Below are 15,488 nucleotides of genomic sequence, written 5' to 3'. Positions count from 1 at the left end.
ATTGGGGTACTGTGAAGTAGTGGTGGGCTTAACAACATATGGCTGTATGGTAGAACTAAATCCCCATATTTATTTTCTTAGATAGGTGAATTTAAGTAGCCTGTTAAGATTATTAGAGTTTTATTATGCGTGCGCCATAACTTAATTTGTATCATGCTTTATTGTTCTGGTGACATGTGAGTAATTTCCCCTTTTGCAGTACAGATGAGAAAAGTCACAGCAAGCATTCCCCCAGATCCTTCAGATGGGTTGGAACTCTGGTAGATGTCTCTAAGTGAGAGTCCATTTATGGCTACCAAGGTTAATTGCATGCCTTACAACTGTCACAAAAACACATGACAGTCAATTACTGGGGAGGAAGTCCTTTAGAAGAGCTCAGCAAGCTTTAGTGGAGCTGATATTCTCACTGCAAACAGCCAGGGACCGCACCCGTCTAAACATGTTTCTCATTTGTACAGACTGCATGCAGAGATACAAATGCAATGAGCAGAAGAAAGGGCTGCATCCCCACAGATGCTCATGCCAGAGTAAAGCCAACAGTGCATGGAACAGGGATGGTCAGGTGGAATAACTTCGTAAACCACAAGGTGGGACTGCCATACTTACTATATCTCCATAGGCATTATTGCACATATTTCTCCAAGAGACTTGCCTGATATACATGCTCTTGCTGTCTCTATGCAGCAGAAATAGAATGAGTCAGTTCTTATGTATCTGAATTTACTTGGGCATTGACCTTGGATTTAGTCTGACAATATTTGCAGGATACTTATAGAGTCTTTCCTCTTTTTCTTTCCTTTTTCCAACCATGCCATGGACCAGTGCTAAGTCCTAACTAGTCTTTTTCTGTCTCCGATCTTGTAGCTTGCAGGGGGTTTCCTTCTTTTTGTCCTTCCTAACCGCCGGTGTAGGGAAGAATTAGATTTTTCACCAGATTTCTTGTTTTGAACATGTTGACTTTTTGCCATGTTATTTCTGACACACTTTATTTATTTATTTTTTGTAGAGTCTCAATTTTGTGGAAAAAAAAGATTGAATGACTGTTTATGCATTTTTGTTTCTAAATTCTTTTTTAATAAGGTCATATACTAACGTGTCTAGTGTGAGTTCATTATACAGCATTATTCACTGTGTTATGTCCTTTACAAGACAGCCGAGTTCATGTTTCAGAATATCCAAACAGCATTGTGTGAGGCACGGTCTATGTTATACACTGTCTGTCAGCAATGCTATGCCTTTACATACAACCTGCAGTAATGATACAGGCAATAAAGTTAAATATTTTCTCTCCTGCCATCTCTGCACTGTTACTATTTCACTTGGCTCCTCAGTTCACCTTCCTGGATTCCCATGTGGCATTAGACTGCCAGTTACTGTGCTAACATTTAGATTGGAATAATTGTACTCCATCAAATAAGATAATATCAGATGCCTTTCTGTTTCATTTTGTGCAGTACCTCAGCATAATCACTCATGTTTTCCCTCCATTTCCTGCTTTATACCTAGTACGCACTTTTTTTTTACTCTTTACATTTCTCCCCCTTTACCCCTCTTTTTATTAATGCAGGGTAAAGCTTTCATTGTTCAAGGTTCTACGTGGAAAAGTAATGTGGTGATAATGAATTATACTTACATCCAACAGGTTGCAAATCCATGGGGAGTCAAGTAGGAACCCAGCAGGAATCAGTGAGAACTGTATGCAGGGCCGGCCTTAGGCCCTTAGGCGCCCTGTGCGAAAAATCTTTGCAGCGCCCCCGCCCCCTTCCCACTCCCCCCGTCATTCTTTTTATAGTGTATTAACCCCTTAAGGACACAGCTTCAGAAGCTTGTCTTACGCTTAATGACACAAGCAATTTTTGCATTTTCTTGCTGTTTGCTTCCAACTGCAATTTCCATCTCTCTCGTTTATTGCACCGACACATATTATATACTGTTTTTTAAAGGACAGAAAGGGCTTTAATTTTGATATATATATATATATATATATATATATATATATATATATATATATAAATGCTTATTTATTATCAAAAAAATACAGAAAAATGCAAAAAAAATAAAATAAAACATTTTTTTTACAGTTTTTGCAATAATAATGTGTGCATAATTAGTGCAGGTTAAAGAAAGCAATTAAAAATAAATTAATTTAGTTGTTCTGATTTACAGAATATATAATGTGTCTGGGATTTTAAGGTTTTTTTTGGTAGTTACAGGTCACAAAGCACAAGGAGTAAAATAAACTTTTAATGTGGAGCAATTTTAGAATTTGGTATGTTTGTCTTAATAGCCATAAAAGAAAACAAAATTGCCACACAAAAGTATATATTTATATAAAGTAGACATCACAGGCTATTTACCTAAGGTTGTTTTGACACTTTCTATGTAGTCATTTCACCGCCAACCTCTGATAAATATATAATAATATAATATAAATATTGGAGAAAAATTGAGTTTTTTTTTTGTTTTTTGGCACACAAACTTATAACAAAGAACTTCGCATGTGTATTTTGTAAAGTTGGTGTGTGCTATTCCTTTACAAAGTTTTATTTTGTGTTCAGTTACACCTGCTGAGTAAAATTAAACCCCCTTTGTATGTCTTTGGCACTATTTCGTGAAGCTACAGTGCCATATATGAGACCTGTCCTTTTCAGTATTCACAGTAGAATTTTGAGAGACAGATTTAATGAGCCAATGCTTCCATTTGGGTTATTATAACAGTTAGACTGTTCAAAAAAATCCCCACAAAGGCCTACCATTTGTAAAAGTAGACACTCCAGGGTATCTCATATGGTGCAAATTGTGCCTTAACATGCCCCCATTTTTTCACCAATATATGCCAAAGTATGTGGTAAAAAATTATTTTGGGCATTTTTTACATACGGATTACATTTTTGCTGGGCCTTTTCTATATTTCATATGTGCCACTAAGTTCAAACCTCCCAAATTATGCTCAGCTAAGTCTTCTGAGTAAAATGACACCCCCATTGTATGTCTTTGGAAATATTTTGTGAAGTTACAGTGCTGTAAAAGAGACGTGACAAGTTTACGTTTTTAAGTGTGAATTTTCATGGAGGGTTTTGATGTGTCCGTGTTCCACTTTGGAGCACTTGAGCAGGCTACATATTACAACTACACCATAAAGGCATACCATTTCTTAAAGAACACATCCCAGGGTATTTCAAAAGTCATATTTTGAATCTTAGCGTGGGATCATTTTTCCGCTAGCTTGTACCAAGTGTAGTGGTAATAAGCGTTTTTTCTGTCTTTTTGACACACAAAGTGAGTTTGCACAGTATATTTTGCAAACCTTATGTGTGCTACGACTGTAAAATACTTTGTATGTTGCTCAGCTATGTTGGCTGAGTACAGCAATACCCCTGTATGTACATTTGCCAGGTATATGTGGACATTGGAGGGGCACATTTGGGACATAGCCATTCCAGTTTTTTTCAAACTTTACATTTTTGCGCTCTGCCCATGTCCCATTTTAGAGTATTTTACCAGGCAATATAAACCAAATACTCCATAAAGTTATACCATTTCTTAAAGATGACATCCCAGGGTATTTCAAAAGGCATATTTTGAACCTTAGCATGGGATATTTTTTCCGCTAGCTTGTACAAAGTGTAGTGGTAATAAGCATTTTTTCTGCCTTTTTGACACACAAAGTGAGTTTGTGCAGTATATTTTGCAAACCTTATGTGTGCTATGACTGTATAATACTTCATATGTTGCTCAGCTATGTCAGCTGAGTACAGCAATACCCCCGTATGTACCTTTGTCAGGTATATGTGAATGTTGAAGGGGCACATTTGAGACGCAGCCATTCAGTTTTTTTCTAACTTTGAAGTTTTACGCTGTGCCCATGTTCCATTTAGGAGTAGTTTAGATGGTTGGTTATTGAAACTTCCCCCCAAACACATACTATTTATTAAAGAATACACCCTGGGGTAATTCAAAAGGCATATTTTGAACCATAGAGTGGGATCATTTTTTCTCTAGTTTGTTCCAGGTGTAGTGGTAATGAGTATTTTTTAATGTACTTTTTACTTTTTTAAACTTTTTTAACTTTTTGAAACTAGTTTGTAAACTTGTTTTGCTTATTATTTTTTAAAACTTTCTAAACTTTCTTAAAACTTTTTTTTACAGATTTAACATTTTTCTAAGCTTTTTTTTACCGTTAACCCCTACCTAGCAGTACGCAGCACTAACAGTAAATTCCCCATTTGCCCATAAATCCCACCCACCCCAGCTAGCAAAATATATAATTATAACATATTTAAATTAATTAATTAAATAAATTGAACCCCTGAGAGTTAATAAATAAATACAAATTAATCCTCAGGGGTTAAAGCAAAATGATCACTGTAGGCAGTGATCGACTGGCAGGGAAGGGGTTAATTTTTATTTGGACTGGGTAAAGCTGGGTGTCTTTTTATTTTTTACTTAAACGTTATTAAAACCTTTTTTTAAAAAGTAATTTTTAACTTTTTAAAGCTTATTTTAAAACTTTTTTTAACGTTAACCCCTAGTTAGCCTAACTCAAAATCCCAAATTCCCCACTAACTTCCACCCACCCCAGTTAGCCAAATTTATAATTTTAAAATATTTAAATGAATTAATAAACTAAATTTAACCCCTGAGGGTTAAAAAAATAATAATTAACCATCAGGGGTTAAAAAATAAAATCAGATGACAGTAAAATGTAATCCCTGCCAATTGATCACTGAAGTCAGTGATCAATTGGCAGGGAAGTGGTTATTTTTTTATTAAAATGGGTGTGGGATTTTATTAAATATATATATATTTTTTTTTACACAGGGGGCAAGATCAGCACTGATCCGTCTCCCTGCACTTCACAGTGAACCCAGAAGTGCAGGGAGGCGGAAGGTGAGTATACACAGCACATGTGCTCGCTCTGACATGCAGTCAGAGCGGGCACATGTGCTGGGACAGCCCGATCCGGTGCTCCTGGTCTGCCTCTAATGCAGAGGCAGACCGGAGCACCATTAACCCCGCGATCACCGCGATCTGGGGTTAATTTTACCGCGTGACGGACGAGGTTCGTCACCCGTCGTTAAGGGTATCCCCAGGATGACGGACCTCGTCCGTCACCTGTCCTGAAGGGGTTAAATAAATAATGATTCAAAAACAAATATTAATTCCTCCCTTCCTGGTGTTACCTAGTTGGGAGAGGGGCATGCTGATCTGAATCTAGTCTGCCTCTCCACTGGGTGCACACCATTCGTAACGTCTCACAAGCTCAGGGACTTGCAGTGTCCTGTGGTAATCTGCGGCAATGCTCTGATTGGCCGGAGCTAGAAAGACAGCTACTTAGGGTCTGCAGTCAATAGAAGTGCATGCCAGATGTGTCAGACTGCAGAGTCACATGCACACAGTCCCACAGTTATACATATACACTGTCAAATACACAGGATCAGGCAGAAACACAGTTACAGGCAGTTACACACGCTCACACTGTAAATGTAAATTTAGTAGGCAGAGATTTCCACGTGGCATATGTAAGTACACGTGTATGTTGTATCAGTTAGTTAGTTACACGTAGCTAAGATACTGTCATCAATGTACTGAGCATGTGCAGGAATGTAGGAACTGAAATCACATTCCTTTCTCCTTTGTTTCGCATGAGCTATGTGGTCTGCCCATATAAGGAAATCCAGATCCTGTCCATTAATTGGTTAAGGGTATGTGTGGGTGGAGCTATTAATGGGAGGGGTTATATTTCTATAAAAAGCATGTTCTCCATGTGTTCGGCCCTCAGACCTGTTTTGGAACGTTAGTCCATCTGAGACCCGATCGGTATGTTAATAAAGACCTGCCTCCATCTCTGTGTCTGGCTTCTGCAAGTTTTCTCGGTTACAACACAGTTACAATCAGACAGTAACACACATGCACACACAGTTACAGGCAGACAATGATAAACACACACAGGTACAGACAGTCACATACATACAGCCACACAGTCTCTCTCACATACAGTTACATGCAGACAGTCACACACACAGAGGCAGACAGTCACGTAGGCAGATAGTCAAACACACACACAGAGGCAGACAGCCACACACACACAGGTACTCACACACACAGAGGCAGACAGCCACACACATAGACAGCCACACACACACGGTCACTCATACAGACAGTCTCACACACACACAGGCAGACAGTCACACACACACAGGCAGACAGACACACACACACACATGTAGACAGCCACACACACACCCACACAGGCAGACAGTTACACACACACATACAGGCAGACAGTCATACACACACACACATGTACTCACACACACCGAGGCAGACAGCCACACACACGCACACAGTCACACACACACACATTCAGTCATACACACACAGGCAGACAGTCACACACACAGGCAGAAAGTCACACACACAGGCAGAAAGTCACACACACAGGCAGAAAGTCACACACACACACACAGGCAAAAAGTCACACACACACACACAGGCAAAAAGTCACACACACACACACAGGCAGAAAGTCACACACACACACACACACACACACACACACAGGCAGAAAGTCACACACACACACACACAGGCAGACAGTTGCACTTACTCACAAACAGGCAGTCATACATGGTTACCTCTGTCCTTTATGGTCTGGGAGGAGTGAAGGCAGTGCAGGCAGTGCAGGCAGCTCCTGGGGTCTGGTTGTTGGGGAAGCAGGGACTCCTTCCTGCTTCCCATGCAGCCAGCACTTTTAACCCTGCCCCCACCATAATGTTAGCTCTGCCCCACCATCATTTTAGCTCCGCCCCTACCGCAAGGTAAGCCCAACCCACGGCAATGCAGGAGCTGTGTCGGCCACATGGCGCCCTCTGCTCCATGGCGCCCTGTGCGGCTGCACAGCTCGCACACCCCTAAGGCCGGCCCTGACTGTATGCAACGGATCACAAGAATTAAGAGGAAGCAACTATATCAATTAAGGAGCAAAATACACTGTCTTGTCAGGAATGAGTAGATAATGTGTGCGGCAGCAGCATAGTAACCCCAAAGATAATGATTTGTCCCAGAGAAAGAACGGTTCCTGGGAGTGAAACTCCCTTAATGATTTATTAGGTTCATCTGAAAAAATAAATATAAATAGTTTATTTTTGTAAAGGTACATATGTAATGATGCTTTAGTTGTGCATAATAAAGATGGTAGAGTCGCCATGGGCATTTTTTGTGTTATCACTTACACCACGTTTCTCCCATGTGTCATTAATATGCCACAGTCATATCTATAATGATTTGTGGTTTGTTACTGTCATAGTAGACATTTTATACAATGCTCTGTACTGCCAACTCTATCTTGTTATGCCTTCTATCCAAACGTCACTGTTCCCTTATGTTCTGCTCAGTTCATAGGCACATAAAATATGCATTGGAACATAAAAATACAGCAGCTCTCACTCAAAGCGCAAATCCCATATTTTACTTTTTTTTCATGAATGCTTCATTTAATTGTACTCATAAAATATAGTGGCACTGAAATAAAAAAAAAAAAAAATTCTCTCTATGGACCTCTTGGTTCGTGAAATATTTACATTCCCACATGCTATGTTCTAGTTGTATGTGGGGACATGTATAATGCCTTCAATCGGAACCTACTTTTCACAGGTCAACGCAACTGTTCTAGCCTATTAGGATATACATGTGAAACCGTTATATTCAAGATCTAAGATGCATATTGACACATATGCTCTTTTGAATCGCAGGTAGAACAGAAATTCAAACTATGCATGCTGTGCAATGTTCCACTCCATCCAGAAAGCTGTAGCCATTTCAAGCTGAAGTTACTTATTGCGATATGTGATTTGATAACAATTACATGGTCAAAATCCGTAATTAAACCTCACTATATGTGCAAATGTCTATATTTTCATCATGATGAGCTTTGTTTGAAATTAGAGATGCTAATTATAGCCAGGTGTTGAAGAGGATTTGTTTTTACATGATTAACCATCTCTACACTGTATTTCTGATCAATTTGATATGATTTTAATTGCAAAAAATCTGCTTTTCTGTCAAAAAAAGGCTAAGTGACCCCAAACACTATTTTACGTCTGTCTTAAGTTTATACTTTGTTTCAGATGTCCTATGACTTAGCTCTATAGAACAATTATTCCATTAGTTTCCATCTCATACCTTGGCAAGGAAAGAAATAACCTGTCTCTTGGAAGGACTCTCTCTACTCTGTAACAATGGAGGCTGGTATATAAGGACAGATTGGGTGCCCCTCCCCACCCACACTCTCCCCCTAATAAGTGTGTGTGTCACACTTATTTCCCATGGTTATATCTGCAGGTTCTCTTCTCCTCTTTATTGATGACTGTAGATGCAGATCGTTTTGCATAGGGCATGCATCTCATGGGTTTAAGTGGGTAGAGCCCAAAAGGTCAGGAGGGCAGTGCACCATCATCTTTAAACTTCACCAGCTGCCAATTCTTTATAAGTGTCTGCCAATTTCTGCATTTAGCATTCACTGACTTCATCCTTCTTAGGAGCATTATAAGGAACATTCCAGGCACCATAACAACTACAGGTTGATGTAGCGGTTATGGTGCCAGGAATGTACACAGTAGAACTGCTTTTGAACAGTAACTTCTTACCTTGGGTCCACCAGGTATCACTCTCTGCCTCCACTAACACTCTTTCCAACATTGGGAAATATGGAATCAGGACAGGTGGATAGGCCCTAAGGAGGTGTCAGTAAAGCAAATTATTCTCTATATGTTGTTTAAGAGAAACTTGGAGAATACATCAAAAAAGTCTTCCAGATCCAGGGGAAAAGTTGACACCATAACAACTGCAAAGGTTATCTTTATAGGTTATAGGATCCCTGTCTCATTTACCTGGGTCTCTCTCGCCACATCTCCCTCCACCTCTGCCGCAACATCACATCTGGTTTCTTAGGCATGGAAGGCTGGCATCTACTCTCTCAGAGAAAGCAGTGGCTCATCTATCTCCTTCTCGGTATGGCCCAGTGCCTGACAGACATCCTCTTAAAGGGCAGGAGGCAGAGTTAATTTAGGAGGGATGGATTTGGGTACCAATGAAGTAGGAGAGGTGTGCCCCTCTCCCATATAAATATATAATATACAAAATATGGAGAGAATACTCAATAGTGTAAACATTAATAATAAACAATTGCTAGGGTGCTATTCAATAATGGTACTCCCCCAGATACCAAAATAACCAATAATTAAATTAAAAAAAGAATGCACACCAGGAAACCATAAGAAATCTCTATCTATATTTATTAAATCACTAATAAGTATACAATACTCATACAGCAGTCAGTGACACAATATAGGCTAAAAATAACAAACAATAATAAATATTTACCGCAATTCACAAGCCTAACCGGGCAGAAACACAAGTCAAATAAACAAACCCCCCTCTCCCATATAAAAAAAACAAGCGACTGTGTCTCCTGTGCTCAGTTGTATACACAGCTCCCTTACTTTGTATTGTCTCTATGGAGTTTGACCCATTTGTGCCTGTTTACAACCTGTGAACCTGTGCTACCTGTCCTGACCTTTGGCTTTTTCTGACCACGTCTACGCTTATCTCTATTCGCACATTGGTTTATCACTGCAATTTGGGTCCTCCTGTTAAACCCAACATAATCAGGCCATGGCATATAAATGAAGGTAAATAACAGATTTATTTTGAACAATTTATTATATAAAATAAATAAATAACATTTTAATTAAAACTATTGCCTTTCTTACCACCTAGCAATATATTTATAAACATATATAGAAAGATTTTTATTTCCCTTATCGTCGCTAGCCCTAGGTAATGAGTGAAATAAATGTGTACTAGAGATAATTTGTCTACAGCCAATACAATTCCTACTAGATCTTGAATTACTCATTGTGCATAAAAACTAAAATCAAGTTGTCTCTGTTTGGTAAATCTATTAAATGTTTTGAAACTTTAGAAAGTCTGTTTTTTGGTTTTCTTAATATGCACCAGATATAAACACTGACTATTTACAAGCTAATACCCAACAATAACAGTTTACATACAATGTTACAGATATATACTGCCAAATGCACAAATGCTATATAGGCAGGCAAATAAACAGGTCACAATGTTTAGTAAGATAAAACCTGAATTCCTCAGATCTATGGTCTTTTCCTTACTCACTGACCATCTATGAATTCAGTCACAGAAGTGACTGGAAGATAACTCTGTGTCATTGAATGCCAACATCTCCCTAATATGATATGTAGTGATAGGGAGCTATCACTGTATATCAATATTGTCCTCCAAGGCCTGGACAAGTGCAATTAGCATGATGTAGTGGAAAAAAGTGGAAGATTATAGGACACAGGATGTAGAAACCCTAGGCTACTACATTATACAACATTCAAATGATTTGAAAACAGAATAAATTCAATAGCATAGTAGACCGGTCTCAGAGAACATATGTGTGTGTGTGCCTGTAACTGTGTGCTTGTCTGTCTGCCTCTAACTGTGTGCGACTTTCTGTAACTGTGTGTATGTGAATGCCTGCAACTGTGTGTGTATCTGTCTGCCTGTAACAGTGTGCTTGTGTGTGACTGTTTGCCTACAACTGTTTGTTTGTGTGTGACTGTCTGCCTATAACTGTGTGTGCGTGACTGTCTGCCTCTACCTGTTTAAGTGGGTGACTGCCTGTACCTGTGTGTGTGAATGTGCTTGGAACTGTGTGCCTGTGGCTGTATCTGACAGTGTATATGTATAACTGACTCTGAAAAAATATACAGCTGCTTTCACACATGGGCCTACATGCATATTTTTATCTGAATTAAAAACCCATCACACACAGCCAATAAACCCAGCACAAATGGCACACACAGTTAATACACCTATTACAAATACCACATACAGCCAACACATAGCATACATATCACACACAGCCATTACACCTCACGGACCTCCTGCGTCAGATTTTCCCCATAGGAAAACATTATATAATGCTTTCCAATGGGGAGGAATAATGCGCGCGCGACCATTGCCACACATGCACATTAGGTCTCCTCCGCCGGATGACGGCGGCGGGGGAGGAGCATGGGCGGAGCCTAACCCAGCGCCGAGGAACATCAGTGCTAGATTCAGGTAACTGGCTGAAGGGGGGCACTCCAGGAGTCTATAGTGCCTGGAAAAAGGGTTTGTTTCTTTGGCACTATAAGATCCCTTTAAGCATCACTCACCACAAAATGAGAACCAAATTCTTAGACATCATGGCCTGCTTTGTTGCTGTAATTTATTTGCTGGTGGAGGGTGTTAAAATCAAGCCCTCCTACCCCCACCCCAAAAAAGTATAAAACCTTACAATTGCAGTACTACCAAACTAAGATTATGTCCAAATTCCTATTACTCATGTTACTTGTCCTTGCATATGATGTAGAGTCTAACCCTGGTCCACCAACAGATTCCATTCCTAGCCTTCTAGCTTAAAAAGGCCTCTCCTTTGTGCACTGTAATATCTGCAGCTCACTACCAAAAATTGATGCACTGCAAGCATGGTGTTCACATTACAAGCCCAAAATCATTGTGCTCTCTGAATCGTGGCTAACCGCAAAAATACCTGACTCATGGGTATTCTTGCCATAGAAATGACAGCTTAGCTCTGCTGCCACCTTTGATTTTCTTTCTGGCACAATTGAGATCCCATGCAGTAAATCAATCATTGTTGCAGGAATTTACCGCCCATCTAGCTCCCCATTCCCTTTCTGATATAGCCCATCTCCCTAGTAAAACTCAAAACCCCAAAAAATTAACTGTTGGTCTTTAGAGATTTTAATACTGACTGGCTGAATCCTTTAAAACAATAGTTCTTGCTCGTGGTTTAAGACTTTGCAGCTAACACAATTAATCTCCTCCCCAACTCGCATTAACATTAAAAGGCATAACCATACCCTGCTCGATTGGATTCACTCCACTTCTCCTGATAGAATCCAGGAGGCAGAAGTTCTCCCTAACAGTTTCAGTGATCACTGATTAGTGTACTGCATGCGCAAAATAAAGCTTACTAAATCCTCTCCCAAGGTAAAAATCACCAGGTCCTTCAAAAAATGTAATCTTGAATCCTTTCTAAATGACATCAAGAACTTTCCATGGCGCAGATTAAACATTATCCAGATCTAGACTGTGCAGTTGAATTCTTTCAGTCTGAACTCCTACAAGTTCGGAATTTGCATGCCCCGCTGCGTAAGGTGTCCATAGTTACATAGCTGAAAAGAGACTTGTGTCCCTCAAGTTCAGCCTTCCTCACATTTGTTTTTTTGCTCTTGATCCAAAAGAAGGCAAAAAAAAAAAAACAGTTTGAAGCACAATTTTGCAACAAACTAGGAAAAAAAATCCTTCTTGACCCCAGAATGGCAGTCAGATTTATCCTTGGATCAAGCAGTTATTACCCTACATTAAAATATTATATCCTTGAATATTCTGTTTTTTTGCAAGTATGCATCTAGTAGCTGTTTGAGCATCTGTATGGACTCTGATAAAACCACTTCTTCAGGTAGAGAATTCCACATCCTGATTGTTCTTACAGTAAAAAAAAACTTTCCTTTGCCTAAGACGAAATCTTCTTTCTTCCAGTCTAAACGCATGGCCTCGTGTCCTATGTAAAGTCCGGTTTGTGAATAGATTTCCAAACAGTGGTTTGTATTGGCCCCAAATATATTTGTATAATGTTATCATATCCCCTCTCAGGCGACGATTTTCTAAACTAAATAGGTTTAAATTTGTTAACCTTTCTTCATAGCTGATATGTTCCATTCCTTTTATTAATTTTGTAGCCCGCCTCTGCACTTTTTCTAGTGCCATAATATCCTTCTTTAGAACAGGTGCCCAAAATTGCACAGCATATTCAATATGTGGTCTTACCAGTGATTTATAAAGAGGAAAAATTATATTTTCATCCCGAGAATAAATGCCCTTTTTCATGCATGACAATAGCTTACTGGCCTTGGCCACTGCTGATTGATATTGCACATTGTTGCATAGTTTGTTGTCTACAACAATTCCCAAGTCCTTTTCGTGTGTTGTTATCCCTAATTCACTTCCATTAAGGGTATACGTTGCTTGTGTATTCTTTACGCCGAAGTGCATAACTTTGCATTTTTCAACATTAAATTTAATCTGCCATTTAAGCGCCCAGTCCTCCAGTCTATGTAAATCCCTCTGCAGCAAAGTAATATCTTGCTCACATTGTATGTATTTGCATTCAAATGTACCAGTTTCAGGATTCATTATGGTCAAAGTTCAAGTATACTGACTCTATGAACGATCACTGTGCATATAGACAATGGACAAATATATGCACAAAACAAAATTTGCCAAGGCGCAATATTTCAGTGAAAATCTGAACAATAACATCTCATACCCTAGAAACTTTTGGAAAAGCATGAATAACTTACAAACACCCCCAAATCCACTCCCAACCCTCCACTGTAAAAGTGGACAGCAAAACCCTGCAACTCACCTTATGTAGCAAATGCCTTTAACAATTATTTTGTCGGGTGCTCCACCATCCTGATTGCCAAGCTAATAAATGATACACATCCTGAAACTACAAATGTGGATCAGGCCCGACTAAATTTGCAAAGACCCAAGTTAACTTTTAGACCTGTACCTGCCTCCACATTGAAAAACTTGCATCTACAATTTACCCACAACTAGGTGCCCTGTACAGAAACAAATCCTGCCTAAGCCCTACAGTAAAGTAAACAATTGTACAGCAAATGCTGATGCCAATCATTGATTATGGGGATGTAGTATATGCACCTGCACCACAAACCTACCTTAATAAACGTAATACATTGTATAACTCGTTCTGCCACTTTGTGCTACAATGTAATTACAGGACCCACCATTGTGACATGCTAAAATAACTAAATTGGCTGTCGCTGGAATCCAGACGCACCCTTCATCTTTCCAGCCTTGTGTTTAAGAGCTTTTCTGGGAAGCTCCCACCCTACCTGAGCAGAATCTCCGGATGTTCCCACCGCCGACAACCTAAGATCCAGTACTAGCACTTTATTTAGTCTACCTCAATACAAAAAGAAAGCCGCACAATCCTCCTTTTCCAGAGCACTGCCATTATGAAACAACCTTCCACACACACTTTAAAATCTTCCCCAAGCCTAAAATCCTTTAAGAGATCCCTCTCAAAATAGAATGCATCTGCCATGGCTGATTATATATGTCTTACCTTTTCTATGTTACATTTTGTATATATTGAGTATTAATATTGTTTTTGTATTTTATTGTACCCTATTGTATCAATGCAATGTTTTGTGAACCGGGGACATACTTGAAAACGAGAGAAATCTCAATGCATCTTTCCTGGTAAAATATTTAATAAATAATAATAGATGTAATATAATTGATGATTTGATGACAGTTGTCCTTTAAGTTGTGTAAGTTGTGGGTTAGGGGGCCTAAGCATAATATTACTACCAGCTAAATAATATTACAGTCTTTCAGTGGACACTAGCTTCCTATACTGTTTTTCCTATACATGTATATGATAACTGCCTCGCTACAATCGTCAATGAATGCTGCCGCCAGACTGATCTTTCTCCTCCCATACCTCACCCCTCTGTCAATCCTTACACTGGCTTTCCAATAGATGTCAATTCAAAATACTAACCCTTACCTATAAAGCTCTAATCAACTCTAGCCCCTCTTACATTTTTTTACTGATTCATAGATATGCCTCTTCTCTGTCTCTCGGCTCTTCCAGTGACCTTCTCCTGTCTGCTGCTGGCACCCTTACAGCTAACTCGTGCTTGCAGGACTTCTCACGGGCGGCTCCCTTCCTTTGGAACCGCCTGCCTACCCCCATCAGCAGATTCTCCTCTAGTCTTCAATTGTTTAAAAAGTCCTTCAAAACACATATGTTCAGAAATGCTTATGTACTCCCAGAGTAACTTATCTATACCTATCCATATCTGTCTCTTGTTCTCCTAAAGAGCCACACTCCAGTTATGCTACTTTTCCACCTTGTTTGGTGGCTGTCACCCTTGCTGCCCTGTTGTGTATTTGTACCCCACCTCCTCTAGACTGGAAGTTTGTTTGAGCAGGGCCCTTATCTACCTATTGTTCCTGTGTCACTGTGTAATTGTCTCATTTATTGTAAATTTACCCCCCTTTCATAATATTGTAAAGCCCTGTGGAATTAGTTGGCACTATATAAATAATAATAATAATAATAATATGGAAATAACATAATATGCAGTCAATTTAATTAGGAAATCAAATTATATTTGAAATAAATAGTTGTAGAACAATAACACATTCTGAATTCTTGCTTACCTGAAAACATCATCATATGTTGAAAGTTCCGTGGGATCTTTTTTTTCCGTCCCAAATTCAGGAAAAAGGTAAGTGGATATATGTTACAGGCTCTCGCTACAAATATAGAGATCTGAATGGCTTAAATTAAGGGA

At 39.2% G+C, this 15,488-nt stretch overlaps 1 protein-coding gene across 1 annotated transcript in view; it reads right to left on the bottom strand.

The window, feature by feature from the left end:
• Positions 1 to 15,488, bottom strand: part of SLC9A9 (solute carrier family 9 member A9) — an 807,694-nt gene that overhangs the window by 283,505 nt on the left and 508,701 nt on the right. The window contains exon 11 of the mRNA XM_063442493.1: positions 15,355 to 15,466. Within this exon, the coding sequence (XP_063298563.1) occupies positions 15,355 to 15,466 (112 nt within the window). The remainder of the gene's footprint in view (positions 1 to 15,354; positions 15,467 to 15,488) is intronic.

This window comes from Pelobates fuscus, chromosome 2 (assembly GCF_036172605.1).
Source record: "Pelobates fuscus isolate aPelFus1 chromosome 2, aPelFus1.pri, whole genome shotgun sequence".
NCBI classification, from domain to species: domain Eukaryota; kingdom Metazoa; phylum Chordata; class Amphibia; order Anura; family Pelobatidae; genus Pelobates; species Pelobates fuscus.
Note: the sequence above shows the minus strand (reverse complement) of the source record. Positions and strands in the feature narration are given on the sequence as shown.